Source organism: Triplophysa dalaica, chromosome 22 (genome assembly GCF_015846415.1).
Source record: "Triplophysa dalaica isolate WHDGS20190420 chromosome 22, ASM1584641v1, whole genome shotgun sequence".
NCBI classification, from domain to species: domain Eukaryota; kingdom Metazoa; phylum Chordata; class Actinopteri; order Cypriniformes; family Nemacheilidae; genus Triplophysa; species Triplophysa dalaica.
This window is the reverse complement of record NC_079563.1, coordinates 712,853-738,017: the sequence shown is the minus strand read 5'-3', so window position 1 is coordinate 738,017 and position 25,165 is coordinate 712,853. Positions and strand designations below refer to the sequence as shown.

The 25,165-nt window shown below is 35.9% G+C and overlaps 2 protein-coding genes across 2 annotated transcripts in view; one reads left to right on the top strand and one right to left on the bottom strand.

Moving 5' to 3' along the window:
• plppr1 (phospholipid phosphatase related 1) overlaps window positions 1-6,050 on the top strand; it is a 50,913-nt gene extending 44,863 nt beyond the window's left edge. The window contains exons 5-8 of the mRNA XM_056737285.1: window positions 1,512-1,762; window positions 2,762-2,938; window positions 3,427-3,558; window positions 5,379-6,050. Coding sequence (XP_056593263.1) covers window positions 1,512-1,762; window positions 2,762-2,938; window positions 3,427-3,558; window positions 5,379-5,411 — 593 coding nt within the window. The 3' untranslated portion in view covers window positions 5,412-6,050. The remainder of the gene's footprint in view (window positions 1-1,511; window positions 1,763-2,761; window positions 2,939-3,426; window positions 3,559-5,378) is intronic.
• Window positions 6,051-11,296: 5,246 nt separating this feature from the next.
• On the bottom strand, window positions 11,297-24,905 carry grin3a (glutamate receptor, ionotropic, N-methyl-D-aspartate 3A). Its single transcript, XM_056737253.1, has 9 exons — window positions 24,195-24,905; window positions 19,908-20,509; window positions 15,871-16,921; window positions 15,614-15,759; window positions 14,409-14,524; window positions 14,158-14,309; window positions 13,891-14,055; window positions 13,660-13,730; window positions 11,297-11,818 (listed from the first exon to the last, which is right to left on the bottom strand). The coding sequence occupies exons 1-9, from the start codon at window positions 24,903-24,905 to the stop codon at window positions 11,482-11,484; spliced, it is 3,351 nt and encodes a 1,116-aa protein (XP_056593231.1). The 3' UTR covers window positions 11,297-11,481.
• Window positions 24,906-25,165: the final 260 nt, after the last annotated feature.

Below are 25,165 nucleotides of genomic sequence, written 5' to 3'. Positions count from 1 at the left end.
GTACAGCCAAAGGCCATTGTCAACAAGTTCAGCTGAAGTGGTTTTATTTTTTTCAATGCTGAAAAAAGCAATTGATAACAAGAAATCATCATGTCTCATAGTGTAATTACAATTAAAAGGTTAGTGCATGCTTAGAATGAAAATTCTTTCATGAATTACTCATCCTCAAGTCGTTTCACAACCATGCACCTTTGTTTATCATGGGAACACATAAAAAGTTTTGATGAGCTTTCGGACTTCCCACATAGACAGCAATGCAACATACACTCAAGCACAGAAAGTTATCTATAAAGACATCACTAAAATAGTCAATGTGACTACAGGGGTTCAACCTTCATTTATGAAGCGAGAAGAATAGTTTTTGTGCGCTACAAATCAAATGCATAATAATGGTGTAACAGTGGTTACACATAACACATTTCTTATTTATTTTTCTGTGTGATTTATGAGAGATGATTTGAGGTACATAAAATGTTGTACTCTGCCGACTGAGCTTTAGTTTCAATTATTGATTTGGAATGGACAGGATTTACTGTACAATATTACCTCCAAAACACATCAATGTTAGACGTTTGCTTCAGACAATATGATGAGCACAATCAGCCAATCTTTCAGGCACTCTGTGTCTTTTATGCTCTAAAAGTTTGCAGTAGATTGGTTTTAGTGCACATTTTCCATGTGCCAAGCAAGTGCACCCAAGCTTGATGAAAGATGAAATTAGAAAGGAAAGAAAACTTGGATTTACTGGAGCTGATACATAATGCAGTGGAAGCTCTGATAATGGTGTCTTCTGAGGCTTGGGATTGCAGTGATATGGACAATTGTATAGAGGCCTTTTCACAATCTCAAGCAATCGTGACCAGAGAACATTCCAGCACTCTTTTGTCTTTCTTTGTCCAGTGCTGGTCTTATTTTCTCAAAGGTTAACTTTTTGTTCAGTGGCTCCATTCATACAGTCTGAGATATGATGAATTATAATATTTTTTTGCTCAAAGATGTACAATTCAAGTAAAAAATTGTTGGGGAAAATTATACCCAAACCCAAAATTATTTGGAAATAATAGTCTAGCTACTGTTTTCTATGGTTTCCATGTAAACGAGGATAACCCACCTCACTCATGTTTTATAATATATATCTGCGAGGATCCAAAGGCTGAGAACGAGATGAGTAAATCAATACAGATTTGTTCCTTTTTATTTTCTTTCTTTCTCTTTCTCACATTACTCTTTATAATGGGCATCATAATTGCTTGCAAAAGATATAAAGTTGAGCTGAGTAGTTTTGTTTGTGCCAAATGGTGTATGCAAATTTTGCTTTTGCTCTACTGGGCATCTGTAATTACTTCCGGATTTAGATAAAATAACAGATTGTTCCGTCAAGACGGCATTGGTATTCATTGTGATCCTCCAAGCCTTTGTCTGTATTGGTTATATTTTCCATTCCTTAACTTGAAACAAGTGAATGGGTGTTATTTTATTTATTAATTGTGCGGATTTTTGGTCTCTCACAGGTGTGTTTGCGTTTGGCCTCTTTGCCACTGACATATTTGTCAATGCTGGCCAGGTAGTGACTGGCAATCTGGCGCCATACTTTCTAAGCGTCTGCAAGCCAAATTACACAGGAATGGATTGTCACTCCAATCATCAGTTCATCACCAGTGGAAACATCTGCACTGGGAACCAGATGGTGGTATACAGAGCCAGGAGGTCATTTCCATCCAAAGATGCCTCGCTCAGTGTCTACTCCGCTGTCTACGTCACTGTAAGAGACTTAAGTGTGTAGCCTAAATTGTGTGTCTTGCAGCTGCATAATTCACTTTGGTTGATATTGCTTTCCAAGCTCATTTTAAAATACATCAATACATTTTCAGATATTACTGCAAGGGTTGTTTGCCTATGTGAAAATAGCAGTTTTGGGGCAACCAATTTACTGAGGAAAACTATTTGCAAAAAAATAACCTCATATTAGTTTTTTATTCTCGGAAAACTAATGAATATGGTTTAAATTCATTTTAGAGAACAACAAAAGATAGTTTACGATAGTTTAAAAATCTTGACTACTGACAATTTTTTTTACTTTTATTTACAACGTAGATTAATATTTTGAATCTTATACATAAAAACATGTAGTTGAAGGTAGTTGTTTATTCTAGATTTGCTACTATATAACTTATACCCTATCTAGTGCAGTTTATGGAGGTAAGGAGTTTGGACACAGCTAAGGATGAAGATCATAATGTAAGAACATGTATTGGCAAAATTTCAAATGATTTTTGATACAAAAATGAACAGATTGAGTGTTTAAACATTACATTAACGTTCTTTATAATGTTTAAGTAATTATAAGAACAACATCAAACATTGTGAAATATAAATCAAAGAAAGAGACATGATTTAATGGCGCTACATCACAGTTATATATTAAGCTTATATCTTTGTACTGGTCAAAATTTCAAAAGTTTTATATTACAAGTTTTTTTGGGGGGAGGCCACATAGTGAAGCACTCTACACAAAGGGGGCCTTACAACGAACAAGTTTGAGAACCACTGGTTTAGGAGCATCTCTCACTCTCTCTTTCTCACTTACCCTTTCTTCATGAGGAATTACAGGTTATTTACTCCAAAGCCTTTCTTTATAATTCACCATAATTTCCAATAGGTGAAGCGAGTTGTGTGTATTTATCTAGCTTGTTTTTTTCAGTCACCTACCACAGAATAAAGCCAGTGAATAAACAGATATCTTCTGTGTGCATGTTTTCAGATGTACATCACGAGCACCATTAAGACGAAAAGCAGTCGCCTGGCCAAGCCTGTGCTCTGTCTGGGGATCCTGTGTGCTGCTTTCCTTACTGGCCTGAACAGGGTGTCAGAATATCGCAACCACTGCTCAGATGTTGTTGCTGGCTTCATATTAGGAAGCTCTGTAGCTCTTTTTCTGGTGGGTTATGTTACGTTCACAAAACATCTATATGGGGGGGGGTTATGTTATTTGATTCCTACATAAAGTCTCCCATTTTGGCTTAAAAATACAATATAGTGTTGATGCATAGACACATTAGCGGTTTGGACACATCAAATTTATTTCTTGAAAAAACTATCAATTGTGAAATGAATATTGATGTGTGCATTGATGTGTTTTGGTAATGTCAGTATCTTTCAAATGCATGACGATTTTGTTTCGGCCATAAAATCATTATTATTCGTTGCCCTTTATGTGTGTCACTTGGTTTTGCAAATATCTAACCAATAAAAATTATTAAAACGTGCTTGACAACTTGTTAACACAGTATGCAATCATTAAAAAAGTGTTTTTCCCCCATTTCTTATAAAACAGCAAATTTGGACATATAAGGTTTCATAAGGACAGCGACGATCATATTCATCATTAATAACTGTTGTAATGGTTGAAATCTCTTCTTACTGTAGGGAATCTGCGTAGTGAACAATTTCAAAGGGAACCATTCTACTCCTGCCAAGCAGAAGCAGGAGGATTATCGTGGACTGCCATTGATCACATTCCCACGTGTGGAAAGCCCCCTCGAGACCCTCAGTGCACAGGTGACCTCCTCTACAAAATCCATCACTTTAAACAGAACTGTTTGTTTATGTCATCAAATCCAAGGTTTTAATAGCCAGATTTTAACATTGAGTTAAGCAGCGTTGCTCACTATAAAATAGGTTTGCTCCGCTTTAACCTTTGGAAATGAAACCCTGCTCCAAGGTTTACTGTCTGAAATAATATGGTTGTAGAATATTACAGAGAGTTATTTAGGAATGAACAAACAATTATAAAATGCCTCACTGCTTACCTTATTAAATATTTATGCAGCTGCTTAAACGTTAATGCACTGTTTATTTTCGGTGTCTGAGGGGAACCAGTAAAAGCGTTGAACTGTGATTATTAACTACTGCCATGAATGGGTGGTATTATGCTAACTGTATTTATGCAATCCATGCTAATAACTTAATCAATATGCAAATACAATCATTATCCCAGGGTTCATAACTATGGAGTGTGAAATCTTGAAATAGTATCTCAAGGTTATTGTTTGTTGCAAGTAATGTATGAATCTACTTCCAGTTTTGCATAAAGTTTGAATTTTGCAACACCACAATAGTGTAATAAACAATAAGTCATTTATGAATAAAGTGTCATCTGCGGAGGAGTGCTGTTGTACTTGATAACAGTGTGAATGTGATTTCATCATAGGGTCAATCAGAGTTATCTTAAAACTATTAAATTAATTTAATGTCTAGGACATGCTCACTAATTCCAATTGCATTCTACTACATTTACATTTATGCATTTGACAGACGCTTTTATCCAAAGCGACTTACATTGCATTATCCTATACATTTATACATTGGTAAGTGCAATCCCCTGGGATCAAACCCACAACCTTGCGTTGTTAACGCAATGCTCTTACCACTAAGATCGAGAAGGCCAATACAATCTCTTCCCATGTAAGTGACATATATTTTCATGCATTAGTGGAGTTTAGTGGGCGCAATTAGGTATTCTAGTTGGGGAAACATTTTTCTAGTAAGATAATCATAGTCACAGATTATATAATTATATTGCATACAAAAATTTCACATTCTCATATGAGATCCTTTTCATTCAGAGGCATTATTTTTCTAGTGTATCAAACTAATAGATTATATGACAGTTAGCTTTTGTTGGATGATATAATGTGTGAGAGTTGCAGGCGACTTAAGATATACACTAATGAACAAAGCGATTTTTTTATTTAGATAGTATTTGCAGTCAATAACCTTGTTGTTGTTTCATTCTTTCTTGGCTGGAAGCTATACATTTATTAAACACTGACTGAAATGTTCAGCCATTCCCTGAAGTAGTTAGCTTTTTGGCATCGGAGTAAAAAACAAAATGCTTTGATTCAAAGTGGCTACTGCAGCTTTCTATTTATTTTTGCCCCAAAATAGGTCATAAGCTAACCTATGCCCAGACAGATGCGTTTTATCATCTTACACAACAGGAAAATACAACAGTTATTTTCTAAATAGATTTTGACGTTCTTTGCTGCCAGCAAAATGCCTCTGCAGAAACTGTTCTGGGTCTGAGAAATTCCCACATTTGACACAAACATTAGATATTCTAGTGCAATTTAGTGCTGGTAGGGGAAACCGTACATTACATGGTGTGTGTGGTAAACAAGAAAAATCAGGTGTCCTATCATTTTCTGGACAAGTCTATTGATTTAGTCGGAATTTGAAATTATATGTTCCACTCCATGGTTTTCCGGTGTTTCAGTTAAATGGGCCTGATGTGTAATTATTGTTTAGGCGACAAGTCAAATGCTTATTACTCTCAGGAAGCACACAGCTCTCTGAATGCTATTTTGTTTTTCTTTCAGAACCATTCAGCATCCATGACTGAGGTCACATGACTAAGGGGGCAGCACCACGTCACTTTTGCTTCACCTCAACTCTTCTAGGCAAAAAAAGGTTTTTGTAATGTGACAAACTGTAAAAAAAAGAAAAAAGACAGTATTATGTTATAACTAGTTGTACCTAGAAACAGCTGTTTTGTACATTTTGTATAAGAGAGTGCTGTAGCTTTCCCTCATACACTGCTCAGTTCACGTCCAAATGTATACCTACTCTGTCACGTTTTACATCACAAAGTAAATATATACAGTCTATATATAATGTAATTGAGATATTGATGTTGTTATGTGGTATTTGTACAAAGAATGATTTTATTTACATTTTTTTCTGTACATTTTCGAACAAAGATCATTTTGTATTTTTTTGTTATCTGTATAAAGAATTGCCTGCTGATTTTACAGGAATGTTTTTGGTATATATACATTTTGTTGTAAGGTTAAAAAAGTCAAATTGTTACACGTCGTTGTATCTGATTCTTCTTCGGCATCTTTGAATGGACATGTACTCGGCATGAAATACACAAAACTGTTTGAATAACCTGTTATTCTGACGTTTCTTTAAAGTTTGCATTTTCGGAATTTCGAAATGCTAAATATATTTTCTGGAGTAGTCCGTCAAATAAATAGTCTTGTAGCTGAGTCAAATAACTTGTGTGAGTTTCTTTTTGTTGGGGAAAAGGCAAATATAAGAAAAGTCTAGTGCCATTTTCATATGAAATAGACACATTGCAAGCTATAAACAGTTGTATAATGCTTTGCAGTAAATGATGTAGCAGCCTGACTGTCTATACTTGGATGAGTTGCTATCTACAGATTTATTAAATTACTGAAAAAGTAAAAATATACATATTCTAAATTAATTGACATTAAGAAAATAATAACCATGGAATTTCAATTATAAACACAGTTGTACTGTATGCTTAATTGTTTCTTTAACTTTCTATGCGCATGACTCGTGTAATATAGCATAATCTCTCGTGATACTATTCGATTTTATAAAAACTCCTACATCAGTCATGAAGGTAGTAATAAACTGAACAATGACAGAAATTAAATAAATTAACAAAAGGATACACTTTTTACATTTTTGTGTGGTATGCATGTCATTTTCTATGGTGGTGAGTAGGTGGTAATTAGAATTTCCGATTTTATTGAAGGGAACATTTTTAGTGAGTGCAAACAACATATTAAAATATGAAGGCATGTCACGACCCTTTCAATTAGAGAAGAGTCATAGCCCTTTTTCAAAATCAGTTTCAAATGTAAGTGGTGCTGGTGTGCCTGCGCCGAAGCTGAGCTCATTACAACTTATTTGACTCACTTTGAATTTGTATTACTCTGGGATTACTTTCTTGAAGATTCCGGCTCCCAGTGACCACTCATCCACGTATCAGAAACTAATTTCCAAGTGAGGGAAGGTGTAGTGAAAGACAACACGTGAGGAATCTGCATGTTTTTTTTATATAATTTCCCTGGTCAGACAGAGTGGCAGTCCATCTGTACCCCTGACAAATTCTCTGAACTGCATGGTAAGTTTGTGTGCATATTTTAAAATTGCATATTCATTTGCATTACAGTTGGATACTTTGACAGTGTCCCAGTTAAACACTTTGTCAGTTTATTTCGTTTGCAGAAATTTCTCAGACATCTAGGCATAGACATTCCCTAATTTGTCACACTCTATTTCAAGTTTGATGTGCCGCTGTGTGATGAGATTTCTCCAATTCCTACTGCACAGTAGTTGTGTAATCGCTCTATGACAGAATTCTAAAACCTAGGTATGAAACCGTTTTGAAATCTGTTGTTGCATCTTTAACTAGATCCTGAATCCTTTTCTGGACTGTGCATCCCTGCACTAATTTTATATATGGGTATAACAGATTATAAGAGATGTGTCTTCCCTCTTTTCCCATATGTTGACGGTCCAAAGTTTTCAAGAATATTTTTTTTCCACTACCCTATTGGTTATTGAGCACGGTGTTGTAGCATACACTGTAAAAAATTGTAATCTTACAGAATTTGTATGTTATTCGTTTACAGATTTTCCATGTAAAATGGAAACAAAAACATGTAATTTTACAGGGAAAACTGGTATTTTAGTTTATTTCTAGCAGAAAAATTCTGCTTTTTAACAGAATGTTTTTTACAGTTTGAAATATAAAAATACGTAAAATTACAGAAATAGACCGCAAGTTTACAAGAAAAGGGGAAAAAATATTTTTATATTTCCTTATATCCTGTAATTTTACTGGGAAAAACCTTATATTCAACCTTATATTTCTGTCTCTACAGCTGAAAGAACTTTCTGTCTTTTATGGAATTCTTTTTACTGTGTACATACTATCTTACAAAGCTGTAAATTATCTAAAATGTTTCTCTTGGGAATTTTTTAGTTGAAAGGCTCTTTAAAAGTTATCTGAGTGTCAAATTAGTTACAACAACACCAACACGCTAAAGACTCTGCAATTGACAACATTGAGTAAACGGTTTAAACAATCAAGGTTATTGATGGAAAAAGTGTAAACCTACTAAGCTCATTCATTAAGGACTTCTAATCAATACAGGTTTGACCTGCACTTGTATAAAACTAAAATACCAGCCTCACAACAGAACTCTGTTCAAATACCATAGAGAAAAAAGCTCATAATGGATAAAGGTTTCTACAAATTTTTTTACCTTGACTTTCTGAACATGTACCGTTTGGGCAACCCAAACGACTGCACACCAGCAGCATAACCCAAGATCAGCTGTGCAGGAAATTTAAGAATAATAGAGTTGGGTTGTATTTCTGCTTCAGGGTGTAAATGGCATATAGTCATTAATAGACCAATGAATTCCACAGGATAATGTCAGCACATCTGTCTTTCATCTTAAACAAAAGTTGAATCTAAATGAAATATGATAACACAAAACACAGTTGCATGAAAAGTTCAAAGTAAAGTTAAAGCCCCCAACTTGCGTTAACGAAAACACAGATAGGAAGATAGGACACACTTTAAAATTCAAATGATCTCTTATGTTATTTAATAATAGACCTATGATTAAAACTTCACAATAGTTTGAATAAAACTGATTATGTTATTTAACTGAGTTAAATCAGATGAAGCATAATCAATTAATTTATGGGAATTAGTTCCATGAAAGACCACAATGTACATAATTCAGCTGAAATTGAAGAATTAACTGGTGTGACTTCATTTCAAACAAAATGGAGTGTGAAATCTTGAAATAGTATTTCAAGGTTATTGTTTGTTGCAAGTAATGTATGAATCTACTTCCAGTTTTGCATAAAGTTTGAATTTTGCAACACCACAATAGTGTAATAAACAATAAGTCATTTATGAATGAAGTGAATCTGCGGAGGAGTGCTGTTGTACTTGATAACAGTGTGACTGTGATTTCATCATAGGCTCAATCAGAGTTATCTTAAAACTATTAAATTAATTTAATTTCTAGGACATGCTCACTAATTCCAATTGCATTCTACTACATTTACATTTATGCATTTGACAGACGCTTTTATCTAAAGCAACATACATTGCATTATCCTATACATTTATACATTGGTAAGTGAAATCCCCTGGGATCGAACCCACAACCTTGCGTTGTTAACGCAATGCTCTTACCACTAAGCTCGAGAAGGTCAATACAATCTCTTCCCATGTAAATGACATAGATTTTCATGCATTAGTGGAGTTTAGTGGGCGCAATTAGGTATTCTAGTTGGGGAAACATTTTTCTAGTTAGATAATCATAGTCACAGATTATATAATTATATTGCATACAAAAATTCAGTGTGGCATTCAATCACTGAGGTCATCAATTTTGTGAAGAAACAGGTGTGAATCAGGTGGCCCCTATTTAAGGATGAAGCCAACACTTGTTGAACATGCATTTGAAAGCTGAGGAAAATGGGTCGTTCAAGACATTGTTCAGAAGAACAGCGTACTTTGATTAAAAAGTTGATTGGAGATGGGAAAACCTATAAAGAGGTGCAAAAAATGATAGGCTGTTCAGCTAAAATGATCTCCAATGCCTTAAAATGGAGAGCAAAACCAGAGAGACGTGGAAGAAAATGGAAGACAACCATCAAAATGGATAGAAGAATAACCAGAATGGCAAAGGCTCAGCCAATGATCACCTCCAGGATGATCAAAGACAGTCTGGAGTTACCTGTAAGTACTGTGACAGTTAGAAGACGTCTGTGTGAAGCTAATCTATTTTCAAGAATCCCCCGCAAAGTCCCTCTGTTAAAAAAAAGCTGAAGAGGACATGCCCTTGAAATGGTTGTTTCAACAAGACAATGACCCAAAACACACTAGTAAACGGGCAAAGTCTTGGTTCCAAACCAACAAAATTAATGTTATGGAGTGGCCAGCCCAATCTCCAGACCTTAATCCAATTGAGAACTTGTGGGGTGATATCAAAAATGCTGTTTCTGAAGCAAAACCAAGAAATGTGAATGAATTGTGGAATGTTGTTAAAGAATCATGGAGTGGAATAACAGCTGAGAGGTGCCACAAGTTGGTTGACTCCATGCCACACAGATGTAAAGCAGTTTTAAAAAACTGTGGTCATACAACTAAATATTAGTTAAGTGATTCACAGGATTGCTAAATCCCAGAAGAAAAAAAATGTTTGTACAAAATAGTTTTGAGTTTGTGCAGTCAAAGGTAGACACTGCTATTTTTTTGAACACACCCCTTTCAACTAATTGCCCAATTGCACAGCCTTAAGAGCGTGCATATCATGAATGCTGGGTCTTGTTTGTTTTCTGAGAATCTACTGAACCTACTGGTAACTTGTTTGCCACGTAGCAATAAAAAATATACTAAAAACCTTGATTATTCTGGTTAGTCACATTGTACTGCTATTATTTTGAACAATACTGTATGATTTTTTAATGTACACAAAGTTAAAGTGGTAATTGCCAATAGAGATTCAATTAGCTACTTCAATGACAATGAGTGCATTTTTGTAAAGATGCATTTATTGTATTTAAACTGAAATTATTATAAATGCAAAGTAATTAGAACACATTGACATTCAGATAGATGTTGGTTCCCAATCATTCTTAGCCAACTATACATGCTCCAGTAGCCAGATAACACAACAATATACATTTTGAATTAAATTCTCTGTGTGTATTCATAGAATTTGTGTATACCTACAATTTTTACAGCTTCTTTGTGTTGTGGATTTTTAAAATACGGGACCACATTGAAAAATTTTGATTTTTCTATTTTTTACAAAAACTCGCAAACTTATAAATTACCAGTTAGAATCAGTTAAAAGAATCTTAATCCCTCACTCTCCAAATCAGTTAGTAGTCAGACTATTCAATTAACTGCAGGTCATTAATTAAAAAAAATATTACGTTTATAATTATTATATTATGAATATTGTTGGACCTGGGAATTGAAGCGGAATGCCAATAGACTTACAGGGGCCAATCGGCCGTGGTTCATATTCAGATTATGACCCTGTTCTTTGCTGTTCTATTAAACGTTACAATTAATTCAAGAAGACGTGAAACACACATGAATCTCACTGAAATGTCTCAAGAATTTTTGCTTAATAGAAAGCTTTTAATCAATAGAAACAATACCATTCAAGGTTAACAGCCTGTGTTCAAGGTTAAGACTTTCACTTTACAACCCTAGAGACGACAGTCTATCCTTTTTCTATCAACTGTTCTCAGCTCTGTGTATCAATATGCAGGAGACGCTATCGTACATCACTCTTTGACACCTTAAATAAATGCCACTTTGACTAATAAAATGTCTACCCTTTAGACAGACACACAGCATTGTTCACGTTGTACCATAAAAACAGGCTAACCTCAGAATTAAACACCTGGGAATACAGAAATACACACTCCCTTTATCAACTCCATTTCCTCTGTCCTTTCTCAAGTTCAGTTCAATAAGAAATCAAAATCAAAAAATAAAAATAGGCTTCAAAAAGAGCCTTCCTCCCTTAGGAACCCCAATTGAAATAATCAATCAGGTCCAAGTCTTTGAACACGGGGACCCATAAAACTCCAGCCATATAAAGATTTCTCAAAACTCTAGGGCTCCATTGAAGTCTTAGTTTTTTGATACTGCTCCAGGTCTTTTTTCTTCTTTATGGCAAGCTGCAGTTGTTTTTTGATGAGCTGGATTTGTGTTTCCAGGTCTGTAAGTTCCTGCACTATTGGGTTTAGGCCCAGGCCAAGAAGGTCTGTTCTCCCATTGGAGGTGGTTTGTGACGGAAGTTGTCTATTTTCTTGTTGGGGCAGGAGCTCCTTGCAGTGTGAACATTCCAGGTCGTTTTGTTGACCCTCTTGATTGGACAGTTTCCGACGATTGCAATTTGATGTTCCCAAAGAGTTCCATGGCATTTGCTGGTTGTTTTCAACGTTGCAGCTTGGTAAGGACAGGGAAAATACAATTTTAATACACGTTTTCACTAAAAGATGTAGTTAATCAAATGAACATTCTGTCATCAATTACTTTCATGTTGTTTTAAATATGTATGTTACTAAAGAAGAATTTTAAAGAATCATTCATATGGCAGCGGTTACTAGCTGTCTGTCATACTTTAGAATGGTCCGAAAAAAACATCATCAGAAGACATATCATAGCTTTGTGTGACATAAAGGCTAATAGTTATTATTCACTCGAAAATCCCTTGCAGTTTTTAAATCAAATATGACATCCACCTCTATGGCACAGGAACTGTTCATTGTTTGACTTCAGATGAGATGCTCAGTGAATAATTCAATTTTTATTTTTCTTCACAAAATACTACTTTCTGACTTTTGGAGTTTCTGAAATAAGCATTGACTACATTTATAGGCATTTATTTTCTATATTCTGGTTTTACATGGTTTTTGTATTTTTGAATACAATCCTGATATGCATACTGCCTTGATACACCACACCTTTCTACCAAATACTTTTACATATAAAGAGTGTTTCGTCCAATTTGGACAATACATATTGATTTTTGTGGTTCAATCGACACTTTAAATGCAGATGTTGTACAAATATGCCTCCAAGGCATCATTATTGGACAATACGTACAGATTCTACTGAAATTCTCCTTTTGTGTTCAAGTAAAGAAAATATAAGCGTACAGGTATGGAATGGATTGGTATAGAAATACTTTTATTGTTTACTGTATTTTATTACTGCTCTGTGATTTTTTATAATATGAAGGTCTCCTATTTTGCCTCTTTTCGTGATCCTTGTTGTGTACCTTTATTGTTCGTAGCTGTTCCTTGTCTCCTAAAAACACTTGTTCATTGTTCAATGAAGCCCCTAACTCTGAAATACTTAATGGACTCAGACTAGTTAGCAATCCCAGTGTGTTGTGATTGGTTAACCGCCCAGTGGCCCCTTACCATATCCGGTAGTTGCATTTGCTCTAGTATACTCTAAAGCTATACACAGTAACTGCAATAATGGGTTCATGGAGGCCTGCTAGTGTGTAAAAGTGTGCATGTATAAATGTCAATCCTTTTAAGAGATCGCATCTCTTTAAACTAGAGAGGACGCAATGCTCATATCTACAATGGCAAGGGACAGAACATAGAATGGTTTCACGTTAGACCGTGTTACATAAAAAGTAATAACATTAGCATCAGTTCAGATCTGAAATGGATAATAAAACAAGCGGATGGACCAGGAGACATTTACAAGCAGACTTCAAAGGGCATGGAAGTGTTTTTAGAGGTATGTGAACACACACAGTATATAAGTGTATAACACAGAACAGCTTTCACAGCAGATGTCATGGATGGAATTGGTGACTGTTCTTTTTCTTTTAGAAGGTGTATCTGAATCTTTAGCACCAAGGCTAACTGCAGTAGACAGAAACTGTTGTAAAAGTGAAATCACACAGCTCAGTCAAGTGTTCATCATGCTAACAAAAGAAATGTGGATTACCGGGAGAATTGTAGTTTGTTTCCTTAAAAAGCGATTTCCATTAAAGGGAATATCACTCTTTGCAGTGATCTTTGAGTTTTGTAACTTTGTAAATATTTCTTTATACCCAGACAGCAACATTATACAATATATATATATATGTTTTAAAAAACTGATTTGCAAAATAGCAGACCTTTAAATATTACAAAATTAATATACTGTATGATATATGAAGTGTTTTTTATTTTCCTTGGGTATGGTACACAAAAAAGGCACCGACTGTTGAGAATGACTGTTGAGAGATCACTTGTCTAGATCATTGTATGAGAGCATTTTACCTTTTCTCTTGTTTTGCCACAGTCTGTACTTTGTCTTCTTTGAAAGTCGGGTTAAGTGCTCGATGTAATCTCTGACAGAACAAATTAAATTAGGTGTTATTGAAGAAAATTGGAGCCGTACAAAGAATTACAAAGTTAATCATTAGCACAGTGTTTTTTTATGCTACAATGTGTCGCCAAGATTAAATATGATTATGGCTAATAAAAGCATCATAGAACAAATCCACTCACTTGACTAGTGTGGAGACAATATTTATGCTGTGAAGATTTCAGCATCCTGGGTATCACCCAGCGGTGGACGATTTGTTCCCCGAGTGTGGTGAGGAGGGAAAGGGCGACTCCAATGCATAGCATGACAAATAACCCTGAGAAGTGCTTTATCCCCATCTGTAAAGTCTATGTATTACAACAAAAAGACAGCAGAAATCATTGATGTTAGAGAGACCTCATCACAAAAAGTATAGACTTGGTTATTCACATTTTGTTATATTGGCCTACCTCTGTCACAGCAAAGCTTCTTTTACCACAGGGGACCACCTTGTACCATTTATCATGTAGCAAGTCCATAAATCCATCTGATTTATACTGACTGACCAACTCAGAGATATTTGAAGAAAGAGGAGAATTCTGTTTGAGCCCAATACCGTAGCCTGTTGATATAGAGTAATATAATACGAGAGAAATCTATTTATAAAGCATATCTTTTTAAGTTCTTCAACTCTGTAACATAGACGCTTTCATTGACTTACCTTCAATTGCAAATGGCTTTCCCACAGTCAGCATCTTGCAGTCTGCATCAATAGATACTTCATAGTCTAAAAGAGCTTTGTCCATTATGAAAGCATCTAGCTTCTGAGGATCATCTCTGAAATAACATAATGCACTTAACTATTGTATAACGACACGTATATTTGATGCATTCATAAGGCTTTTTCTATATGCATTATTTGTGTTTACATTATGATCTTTTAAAATCCATGTTTCTTAGTTTCAAAGTCCCTCAGATTGTTGAAATGGCCCCAAATATTCACAAGACACCCTTAACTGAGAGGAAACTCCAAATTTAATACGTTCATGTACATCCTTGTTTATCCTGTGGAATTCATAAAGCGTGTTATCTTGCATAAACATGTGCTGGTTTGATTTGAAAAGAGAGACCTGGATGACCTTTGCAGGAAGAAAAAATTGCAAATTTCATCAGCTTTCCCTGAACTTTATTCATATTGCCCTGCTTGAAGGAATTATACACACACAAAATATTTTTGAAGTATGCGGTCTGATTTTGATTTGACTACATCAAATCAGGTCCCAGAGGAAGTAACAACTGAAAAGAGGTGTTGCAAGCTTGCCCATGGAGGATATGGAGGAAAACCCATTCCAAATGTACTTATGTGGACAATTACTGTATGTCACACACTCATGCAATCCTTTTTGAAAGCTCTTGCTATTTTCTAAAGGTTGTTTAAGTCATTGTATTTCCTGAAATATGTTATTCTAAATACTGTATTAAGAATATATATATAGAAAGAAGTACAAATAAATGATAACATCCTTCAAGATGTACAAATAAAAATAGCATTCGTTCCTCAAACAAAAGCTTTTTACACCTCATTTAAAGTGCCGTATAAGCTTATAATAGCTTTTTCCATCCTGTATGAATCCTTGCAGCTAATTGTCTTGCAGCTGTACAAACAATGAAGTTATAACTAAAAATGTTGCTGCCTGAAAATGTCTTTCCAGAAATACTAATCCACAACTCAACCACTAGACAACAGCTGTAAACATAAGTGATTTGACAGTTTGCCAAATATACAAGGCAGAGAATTTTATACGTTCCTCTTCTAGCAGAGTGAGACCACATGACTTTTTATAATTTGAAGGACATGGTACACGATATCCAGTAAAATACTGCTTCTGTGATCAATATCACTTTACAATAGCAATTACGACTTACTTAAGGTGGTCTATCCCATCAGGGGTTGTAGGGGCATTATATCGCCTCATGTACTCATGCATCTCCGGAAAGCTTTTTTTCACGTAATCTTCAGCACTGCTTTCCCGAACAGTCCCAAAGCGGAACCCTTGTGATGGATGATGAAGCTTGAATAGTGAGAGAACCATTACCATCAACCAGAAAACACATTTCCTTCTAACCATTCAGAAAAGATATGCTTGCCAATCATTTTGAAGTAATTTGAAAATTATTCTTACCTTGGGATCGTGTATACCCGAGAGCTGCTCATACGTTTTCTTACCAACCATTACAGCAGCGAGATTAGCTGTGTAGGTAGACAAGCAGAACAAACAAAATATGGCCCAGAGATTCATGAGGAATCTGCCAGTCCAACATTTTGGCGGCTTAATAGCAGCTGTCCTGCCAAACAAGATTGAGTAGCAAACGTTTAGCGCTGAGGAAAAAGAGAAGACTCTGTCCCTGTTCCTACCCCTTGGGGTTAAGCCGAAAGGGCTTTTCCACTCATACAAGGTAAGAAACACAGCTGTAACATGTAAAGATACAAATATTCCTAACCACATACTCCAGTGTAGGGGCCACATGAAGGCACCAATAGGTGCCGCTGTTTCTTTAGTCCTGACAAGGATTCCTAGACTGGTAGAGAAGAAGGGGCTGGTAAAGTCGATGACCTGACTGCGTGCCGAGTTGATACTGAAAGAAGTGACAGCCAGGTGTGCCGCCCCACTCATGAGGTCCCCGACCAGACCTGTCCAGCGACCGTTCTTGTAAGCACCATATTTCCCATCTCCCACAATGTAGAGGTCAAAGTCAAACTCCATGTCCTCTGCCAGCTTTTCCAGAAGATCAATGCAATAACCATAGCAACATTTTTTATATTCCATGGGAACAGTTTTATTGGCACCTTGCAAACCATGAAAAAGACTTTCCAACAACGCTGTATCATTTGTTAAGGGGTCAAGGCACAACTGGCCAGCAGGACATAAACCATCCTCGTCAACATCACGGGTGAAGACAAATGGGTGCTCTACCAAGGTGACTACGCGTAAGTGTAGGCGAGAGGATTGCCGCCAGTCTGCCCCTTGTTGAGACTGTCTCTTATTTGGCCAAACTCCATAATCCATGACCACTTTGCTTTGCTTCCAGCTGCCCAGACGCGTCCACATGGGCTTGCCAATTGGGTCATGCTGTAGATTCCATATAAAATGATGGGTTTCAGAGAGAATGGTAGATTCCTCTCGAACGTTTATGTAGCCACTCAGGCCATCAAATGATGTCTGGGCCATGAATCTAAGAATAAACAATAATAATTGTCAAAATTATCACAATAAGGTTTTGCCTCTTCAATATATAATAAATAATATCATCCAATAATAGTAGCCTAATAGGCTAAATGCCAATTTATGCTTTTGTGTTTAACTGGGGTGTAGGCTACACCGTGACACCACAGTTATAATGAAGAGAGAAGAGTGCATCTCCCCAAAAATGTGCAACAGCTTTAAATAAACAGTTTATAGTAACTGCATTGACTGCTTTGGCCCTTTTATACAATACATCAACAAATCTGATATATTGGGTAGGGCAAGACTGCCTTGTGAAAAGGGGAGCTGCAGAGTTTCTGCATAAAAAGGATGTAATATTTACATTTCTTAGCTGATTTTAATGGTTTATGATGTGAATACAAAAACATTCAGTCGCAACCAATGATGCTCAATAGTTAGATGTGGTGAATTATTAATTGTCATAAGGAATTGTGAAAACTCAAGCCTGTCATGCGAACTCAAATGTTTTGGGTCTGTGCTGAGAGTTGCTTTGGCTACAATCGTCTGTTAAATGCATAAATGTAATGTCAGCGTGCTTCGTAGGTCAGTCTTGCCCTTTCCAATATGGCAGTGCCATTCACATACGATTTAGCTAGAAATACTGCAATGCAGTGGTTTATGTATGTCTATGACATCAACAGCTATGATTAGTCTGCTTTGTAATCAGAGATCCTCTCAGAGGTCAGATTTACCCTGGTCCATCTCATGGGGTTCTTTTAAATGGTGTAGCTTTTGTAGTTACATAAAAGATTCCAGTAAGAAATTATTTTCCCCAACAAGTTGCAATATACTGTATTGTGACAAAATAATGTATCAGTGTTTTTATGAGATTGTATTCTTAAATCATTTTTTTGAGTTTGCTGCTTGAAAGGTTCCAACACTGATTATTTTGCACACAAGATTTCATTTTGAGAAATGTTCACATTGCAGAAGCAAGCATTGCAAATCTCATGTTTGTGCTTTACAATAAGGGCCATGGCCGAATGGGTAAGCTCTACTATTATTTGCGGTGGAAAACTACACTGACTTGCAAAAATAACAATTTAGCTTTGAAAATGTCTTTCTCTGTGAAAGTGCAGTGTTGGAGGTAAAGGTAACCCTGTTAAATCAGTGATGGGAGAGCTGAGCATGTGAAATTGAAGCCCTGCAGCAGTATGATTGAAACTTGTGTAGTTTCCTGACAGTGCAGAGGTTCTGGAAAACGCTCTTGATACACTGTCACTGAGCATCTATGCCACTAGGCTAATGTCATGTCTTTTCAAAGTGATCACAGACCTCTCTCTCAATCTCTAGACTTTGTTTTGTTGATTTCAATTGATACACATGTACATGCAGTTGTCCAGAAATACCAGTGTTTGAGAGAGACCAACAGAGGATTAAATAATAATATCACCCTAACCAATTTACACGTTTAAAATTATGAAAGCAACAATAATAGTGCAAACAAGTCAAAATCCATGATGTGTCACATAAACAACTATGTTTTTATCACCCTTGTTTTTCTAGGTTACTATTGTGGCTACCCATACACGTAGGGCTCTGCAAAGCGATTTCACATTCTGAAAGTCTAGTGTGACCGGGGCATTATTCTAATGAAATATTCAGACAGTACAGCATTTTTGTGGATCAAGATCATGCACTAAAGATTCTTTCTTCCAAAATCTTGTCTACACAGACAACGACTTCCCAACCATAATTAAACTGATGTGAAACTGATATATGTAACTTATATAGAACACTCTACACACCCAACACCACTCAAATAATACTCCTCGTCTGTATAAAATGGAAGATCTTCACTATTTTTCACATCTTGCTGCTAGCAAATAATAATGTCTTGGGCTGTGGACTGTGTGGGAAACCAGACTACCCAGACAAAGGGATAATATGCACATCACACAAGGACCTGATGGCTCAGATAGGACTCCAACTAAGAAACTCTTTGCTGTAACTGCAACCCACTGAGCCAATTGTCTTATATATTAGGTAGAAAAAGAAATGCATAAAAGTTATATGCAGGTCTTGAAATAATAACTCAAAATAATATTTTGTTGTTCCAGTTTCAGTTCCAGTCTTTAAAACATTTTATAATTGTCTTATATTTCATGACTAGCTAAGCCTACCACTGTTCTACCAAACTTTTTTAAATACATAGAAATTCTGGTACTCAAGGTGCTGCTTTAAAAAACTAAAATTACCATTGCTTCATGCATCAGCACAAAATTCCCCTTCATTCTTGAAATGCAGTGACATTCAAGATCTAGAATACTAACTATTTGTCCTCACTCAGACAAACATCCCTTTTTCTGCTCAAACTTAAAGGGATAGTTCACCTCAAAATGAAAATTCTGTCATCAGTTACTCACCCTCTTGTCATTTCAAACCTGTATACATTTCTTTGTTCTGCCAAACACAGATAAAAGAATTTTGCAAGAATGTCAGTAACCAAACAGATCTCAACCCATCATCTCATCTCATCATAGTATTAGCAATAAATGGGGGATGAGCTCTATTTGGTTACTGACTTTCTTCCAAACATCTTCCTTTGCGTTTAGCAGAACAAAGATATTTATACAGGTTGGGAACAACTTTAAAGGGTTAACAATGACAGTATTTTCATTTTTGGATAAATTAAAGATAGACAGATTACTGAACAACTTATCCTAAGTATTACAATTTATATCGTAACTATTTGTGGTATTGAGATAATTGATTAACTAGAATTTATAGTGACCAGTCATTAACCACGGCATTTAAGGTGAAATGATTCCAAAAAATATAAAGAGAGAGAGAGAGAAACCCGAGACAGGTCTAGAGAATATCATCAAGACTTTTGCTCTTTGAAAGCCAATATGCCTCAGCATTGTCCTGTTACCACCTAGAACACTGTACCCACAAAGAAAAGAAGCCTGTTTTCAACAATTACACAAAACAGAAGCATGTTTAAGAACTACCTGGAGAGAAATTTTCCTGATGTTAGATTTTTAGCCTCAATCACCAGACAGTTTGTGATGCCGGGTATCAGTGCCAGCTCTGGAGACACAGTGGTAGCAGACCCCACCGCTCTCGCCACAAACTCCAAAGCATCCTGGACATAATGATCCAGCGAGGGCTCACTCATACGGCCATGTGCAAGTAGACCCACTGGCAGTTCCTCTGTCGTTAACTCCTCCACATTTTGAGAGTCACCTATAACCCAGTGATAATTACGAATTATCCGACCAAACTTTGCAACGGTAGCAAAGATTTTGCGTATATCCTGTATGTCACATCCAAAGGTCACTACTGTAGAAGTTGAGTCCTTGATTGACCCCAGTTGACCTTGCAGATAAGTCGGAAAGTCAATTTTGGAGCTAATGTTGGTGGAAATCTTAATAACAGTGCCCAGATGAAATTTGGAGTTGTTGTGGAGCAAAAAGATAAAGTCGGAAATGTTCATCTGTTGACACATCACCAAACTGACGTCATACCAGTTATTCATGGACAGAAGGGAGAAGATGAGCTCTGCTTCAGGAGTTTGAGGATTTCGCATGACCATCTGGAAATGGAGTGAGTTCTGTGGAAAAGAAATAAAAGAGGAAATCATTACAGAACTACGAGTGTTCCGTCCTGTCTGCCAAACAGAGGCAAGGCAGGAGTTTAAGGTCCAACAGATCTACTTCTCATAAACCATGATCATCTTCTTGTATTTACAATACATTTTTTTTAAATGAGACACCTGGCTTTACTCAGCAATCTTGTGCACATGTTGTCAGAGTAGTAAGGATTTTCAGAAAATGATGAATGACTAAACAAAAGGTCTTATATGGAAATGAATTAGCTACTGATTCCCAGAAAGAATAATCAACATGCATCTACAAAACAAAGATTAAAGCAAATTTAAATGCGTAAGCATCATTAAATCCTATTGAGAACACTTGTGCACCAATGTTAGTAAATGAGGGCAACAACAGTTGGAATATTGTCTATGTGAATGAGCAAATAGTGACGGATGTAAACATCAAAATCCATATTAGGGACTCAATTACTAGATTCACAACCATATTCTGGTGCCATATTTTTAGCATTAATGGCATCTAGAATTTCAAAACAGTTTTCTAAAGATTTAATGAATCTCCTAAAAATAGTAGAATTATACCAGAATTCACATGTGTTTTCTGTTTACTTTGCATCTTTATTAGCTTTGAACTAATAATAATATTTTAGTTAATGAAGTTATTTGCTCGGTAAAATGCACACAATTATTCAATAGAAATGTGTCTTTTTTGCCAGAAATGTTTAACATACAACTCAATGGACCTGACAATAATTAAATATTCAGATGACACACAATAGCATGACAAGCATTAAAGCTCAAAACAAATCCATTCACTTTGAAATGAGTTTGAGGTTGAATATCTTTAAATATCTTGTCTGTGTAATATGTGTAATGGATATAACTGCCACAAAAGTAAATAATACTTTCTTATTTTTCTTATTTGAAAATGGTTTTGTAACAATAACCGTGGTTTATTCCCTGAGATGAAAAACAATCCCTGAGGCAAAACAGAAATTGGACCAACTAAAAGTTAGATATTACAGTATGCATAGAATTGCACAAACATGAATAAAATTACCAAACAATTAACATGAAGTTCATTAGGCCATTTAACATTTAAAAATATTTATTATATAAAGTCTAGCGATCTGATTATGTAATTATACAAAAACCCATTATCAACTTTGCAATGTCCTGCTAAGCAAAGCAAGCTGTTAACAGAGACTGCAAGATGAAATGTTTAGCTGTGCTGTTTAATTCCCCACAGGGGGGTGCTTTTAAGTGACGACATACAGCAGGCTAATCATAATTGATTTCCAGGGATGTATTTTCAGGATGTCCAAACAAACACTTACAGTATGTTCTGAAGAAGTTGTCATGGAATCTAATTGACATAAGCAGCAGGAGGGCAATAAGAAGCACTAAAGAGTAAAGAAGAAACACTTTTAGTTTTTCTACATCTTCTGGAATTTTTTGTTCCCCAAGGGAGTCCCTGCCATTGAATGATTAGTTAGCTGGAAAGGAGCCAGAGCTTACTGCTGTGTCATATTAAAGCACTGGAGGGTGATACAATTATTGTGCATTTCCAGCAGAGTTAAAGATGAATGGCTAAAGATAGATGTTTTGATACGCACCAGTGTTTCAGCCATATAAGAGGTCCTTGATAGACTACCCATTTGTCTTGCCTACATCACGAACTTGAATCCATCCTTAATATTTACTGACCGACTAAGCCTAAACTGTACTGTTGCTAGAAGTCATTTTACATGTGGGGTTTAAACAGTATTTAAAGATTTAACTCCTTATGGATTGATGGGTGAATCCTATTTCTGGGTGAATCTGATGTAAATAAAAAAATATTAAATTCCCACTATTCTCAAAGGTGATTCTCATAAATTTCAAATTGTCTTTTGTAATAAATATTTAAGTAAAATACTGTACAACAATGATTTTGATAACTATTATAACTATTTCAATGTGCACAATAAAGCCTTTGCATGGATCAAATAAACCATGGTGCAATATTCGTATTAGTACTATAGGCAGGAAAGGGATATTTCAGCCAAAACTTAAAATCGTTTTATTATTTATCCTCCCTAATGTTGTCCCAATCCCTTCTGTAGAACACAGAAGATATTTTGAGAAAGGTCTCAGTTGTTTTGTGTCTATACAACGGTAGGGTCCAATGTTGTTTGGTTACCAGCTTTTGCATTGGTTATCAGTAAATGATGAAATCATAAATTTATAATAGTCTACTTTTTTATTCTATTGATTTTAGGGTGAAATGTGGTTGATAAGATTAACCTAATTTTGTTATTAAACCTAAAATCTTCATCATGCAAACTGTGAACGTCATATTGATTTCTTAAATCTTTGAAATTCTTGATTTATGTTTCAAAAATTCATGTTGTATTATGTCTGCACACTTTTGCCTGCTAATGGGATTGCAGCCTGATGGGTGCAGCCGGTTATATTAGGTTATGCAACAAAATAACTCTAAATAGTATTTTGATTTGTAAGACTCGGCTCTAGAAAAATACTCTTTATATAGTTTTATTTTACATATTTATTTTAAGAATCATAAACACTGCGAATAGGAAGATTTAAACAAATACAGTTAAGTTCCAGATACCAGTTCCGGATGTTGGAGTTTTTGGATGGAAGTGTTTCAATGTTTAAAAACAACAAAAACAGAAAATTAATTGCCATTTGAAAACACAGCATACACTGACTTTGAGATCACAAGATATCCAACTAACAATGTCAAGGATGCAGTAGCCTAAACAAAGACCTGACCAGAAGATGGTGCTAACTTCTAAAGATCACACAGGATACGCTTTGCTTTTAGGGTGTTTACCTTTAAAACGCTTGTCTTTAAAACAAGTATTATGTGACACAGGCATTACAATTGCCTTTAATTCAGGTATGCAAATTTAGCAAGTGAAGTACTGTAATGTGCCTTATGTTTCGCATTACTGCAGACAACAGTCCACATGAAAAACCTTCAGATACAGGCATGAGTATGTGGTGGATTTTGAAATCCCCTTTTAAACGATAGGTAGACAATCTTTTAAACCTTTGCAATTTTAAAGAGGTTCTTTACAGCAATGCTGCATAGCAACCATGTTCACTAAATATATTTTAAGTCCTTATAAATTATGAAGATTTATGTGTATGTCCCACATTTAATTTCATTACCTCATCATTTGAAAATATAACTATATGTAGTATGTATAGAAAATTCGAAATAAAAATCATTTCACTGTTTGTAATACAAACATATCATTTCAATTCACAAATTTTCACTAAGCTTAAAACCACCTGCCCTTGTAGAAAGAGAAACAAATGAAAATTCTAGATTATAGAAAATGTAACAGGTTTTAACAGAATAATTTGATTGAAATATGTTTTTTATGTCTGACAATTTATTCAATCCAACCTGTATTTTCAATTGAAATGCCTGCACACCATATTATTTTGTATCTGCCAGTGTTGATAAATTAATTTAATATAAAAAAATGTTTGAATATCTTCTGGTCCTTTATTCTTGCATCAGAAAGAATTCCAAACATATCAACATGTGTCCACTTGAAGATAATGCTAAAAATACTTAGTGCTATAGTGCAGAATATTACTGCATTTACGTTGCTGTACTGTTATTTTTAAAGCATGCATAAAATTATATTTTAGGAAATAGGCAGACCTGGCTCTGGCGTTTGAACTCATTCTGCACGACGCTGATGACTGGTATCTGTAACGTGGACGAAATAAATTCCAACTTCACTAATTCATTCCTGTTTTGTGGAAACGCAATGATGGCAGAAACTCCTTGCACGATGACAGTGTGGCAAACGCTTTGCAGGAACGACACAGGATCTGCACTGGCAGGCGATGAAGAGGAAAACGAAAAAGCAGGTAATTCTCCAAGTCCGGCTTCAACAGCCATGACTATCTCCAGGGTCAGGTTGTAAGGTAAAAGCCCTTCCACTCTATTAAGGGTCTCCATGGCGAATATAACAGAGTCTCTGGGTAGGAATACAGTCTCGGTATCCACTTGTTTGAATATTGTTTTACTTTTTGAGGTCCTGTGGGGGTTATTTACTGAGCTTTTAGTCCTGATGCCCCTCCATTGATGGTCTAGTTCACTTTGGATAACGATGTCCCACTCCTCTCCAGTTTCTCTGCCTGTGCCCCAGTCCATTTCTGTAGCCCAGAGGGGATTGTGCCTAAATACTCGAGGTTGAAGGTGCAGAGCTCCTACTCTCACCGTATGTCCGATTCTCTTTAGAATCTGACATGGTTGGGGATGTGCTAGAGATGCTGGAACCACAAAGAACACTATCAAAGCGCTCGGTGCAAAAAAACAGAGCCACACCAACCTGCCCAGCGCACACCGCATCCAAGAGCCCTTCATTACTCCAAAAAATCCTCGGATGAGGTTTGGAAATGATAGGAACCGCGTCCACCTGTTCGCCTGGTGGTTCCTGCACAGCGTTGGATAAATGATGGATCGCCGGTGAATGTCCTAGACGCAGCAAAGTTGCGCTCCTCTCCAACAGGCTTCCGAGCGATCGCCAGCAGTTCACATGTCCAACGCGACTGAAAACACTTGCCTCTCATGTCAAATGCGTTTACGGGCAAAATATTTGAAGTGTGAAATAATTAAGATGTAAG

What these genes read in the sequence shown, in the direction of transcription:
- grin3a (XM_056737253.1), bottom strand. Translation starts at nt 24,905, where the DNA reads ATGAAGGGCTCTTGGATGCGGTGTGCGCTGGGCAGGTTGGTGTGGCTC. An exon ending in AGTTCAAACGCCAGAGCCAG is followed by an intron (nt 20,510 to 24,194) that starts GTCTGCCTATTT and finishes TCTTTTCCACAG; the next exon opens with AACTCACTCCATTTCCAGAT. An exon ending in TCAGGAAAATTTCTCTCCAG is followed by an intron (nt 16,922 to 19,907) that starts GTAGTTCTTAAA and finishes GTTTATTCTTAG; the next exon opens with ATTCATGGCCCAGACATCAT.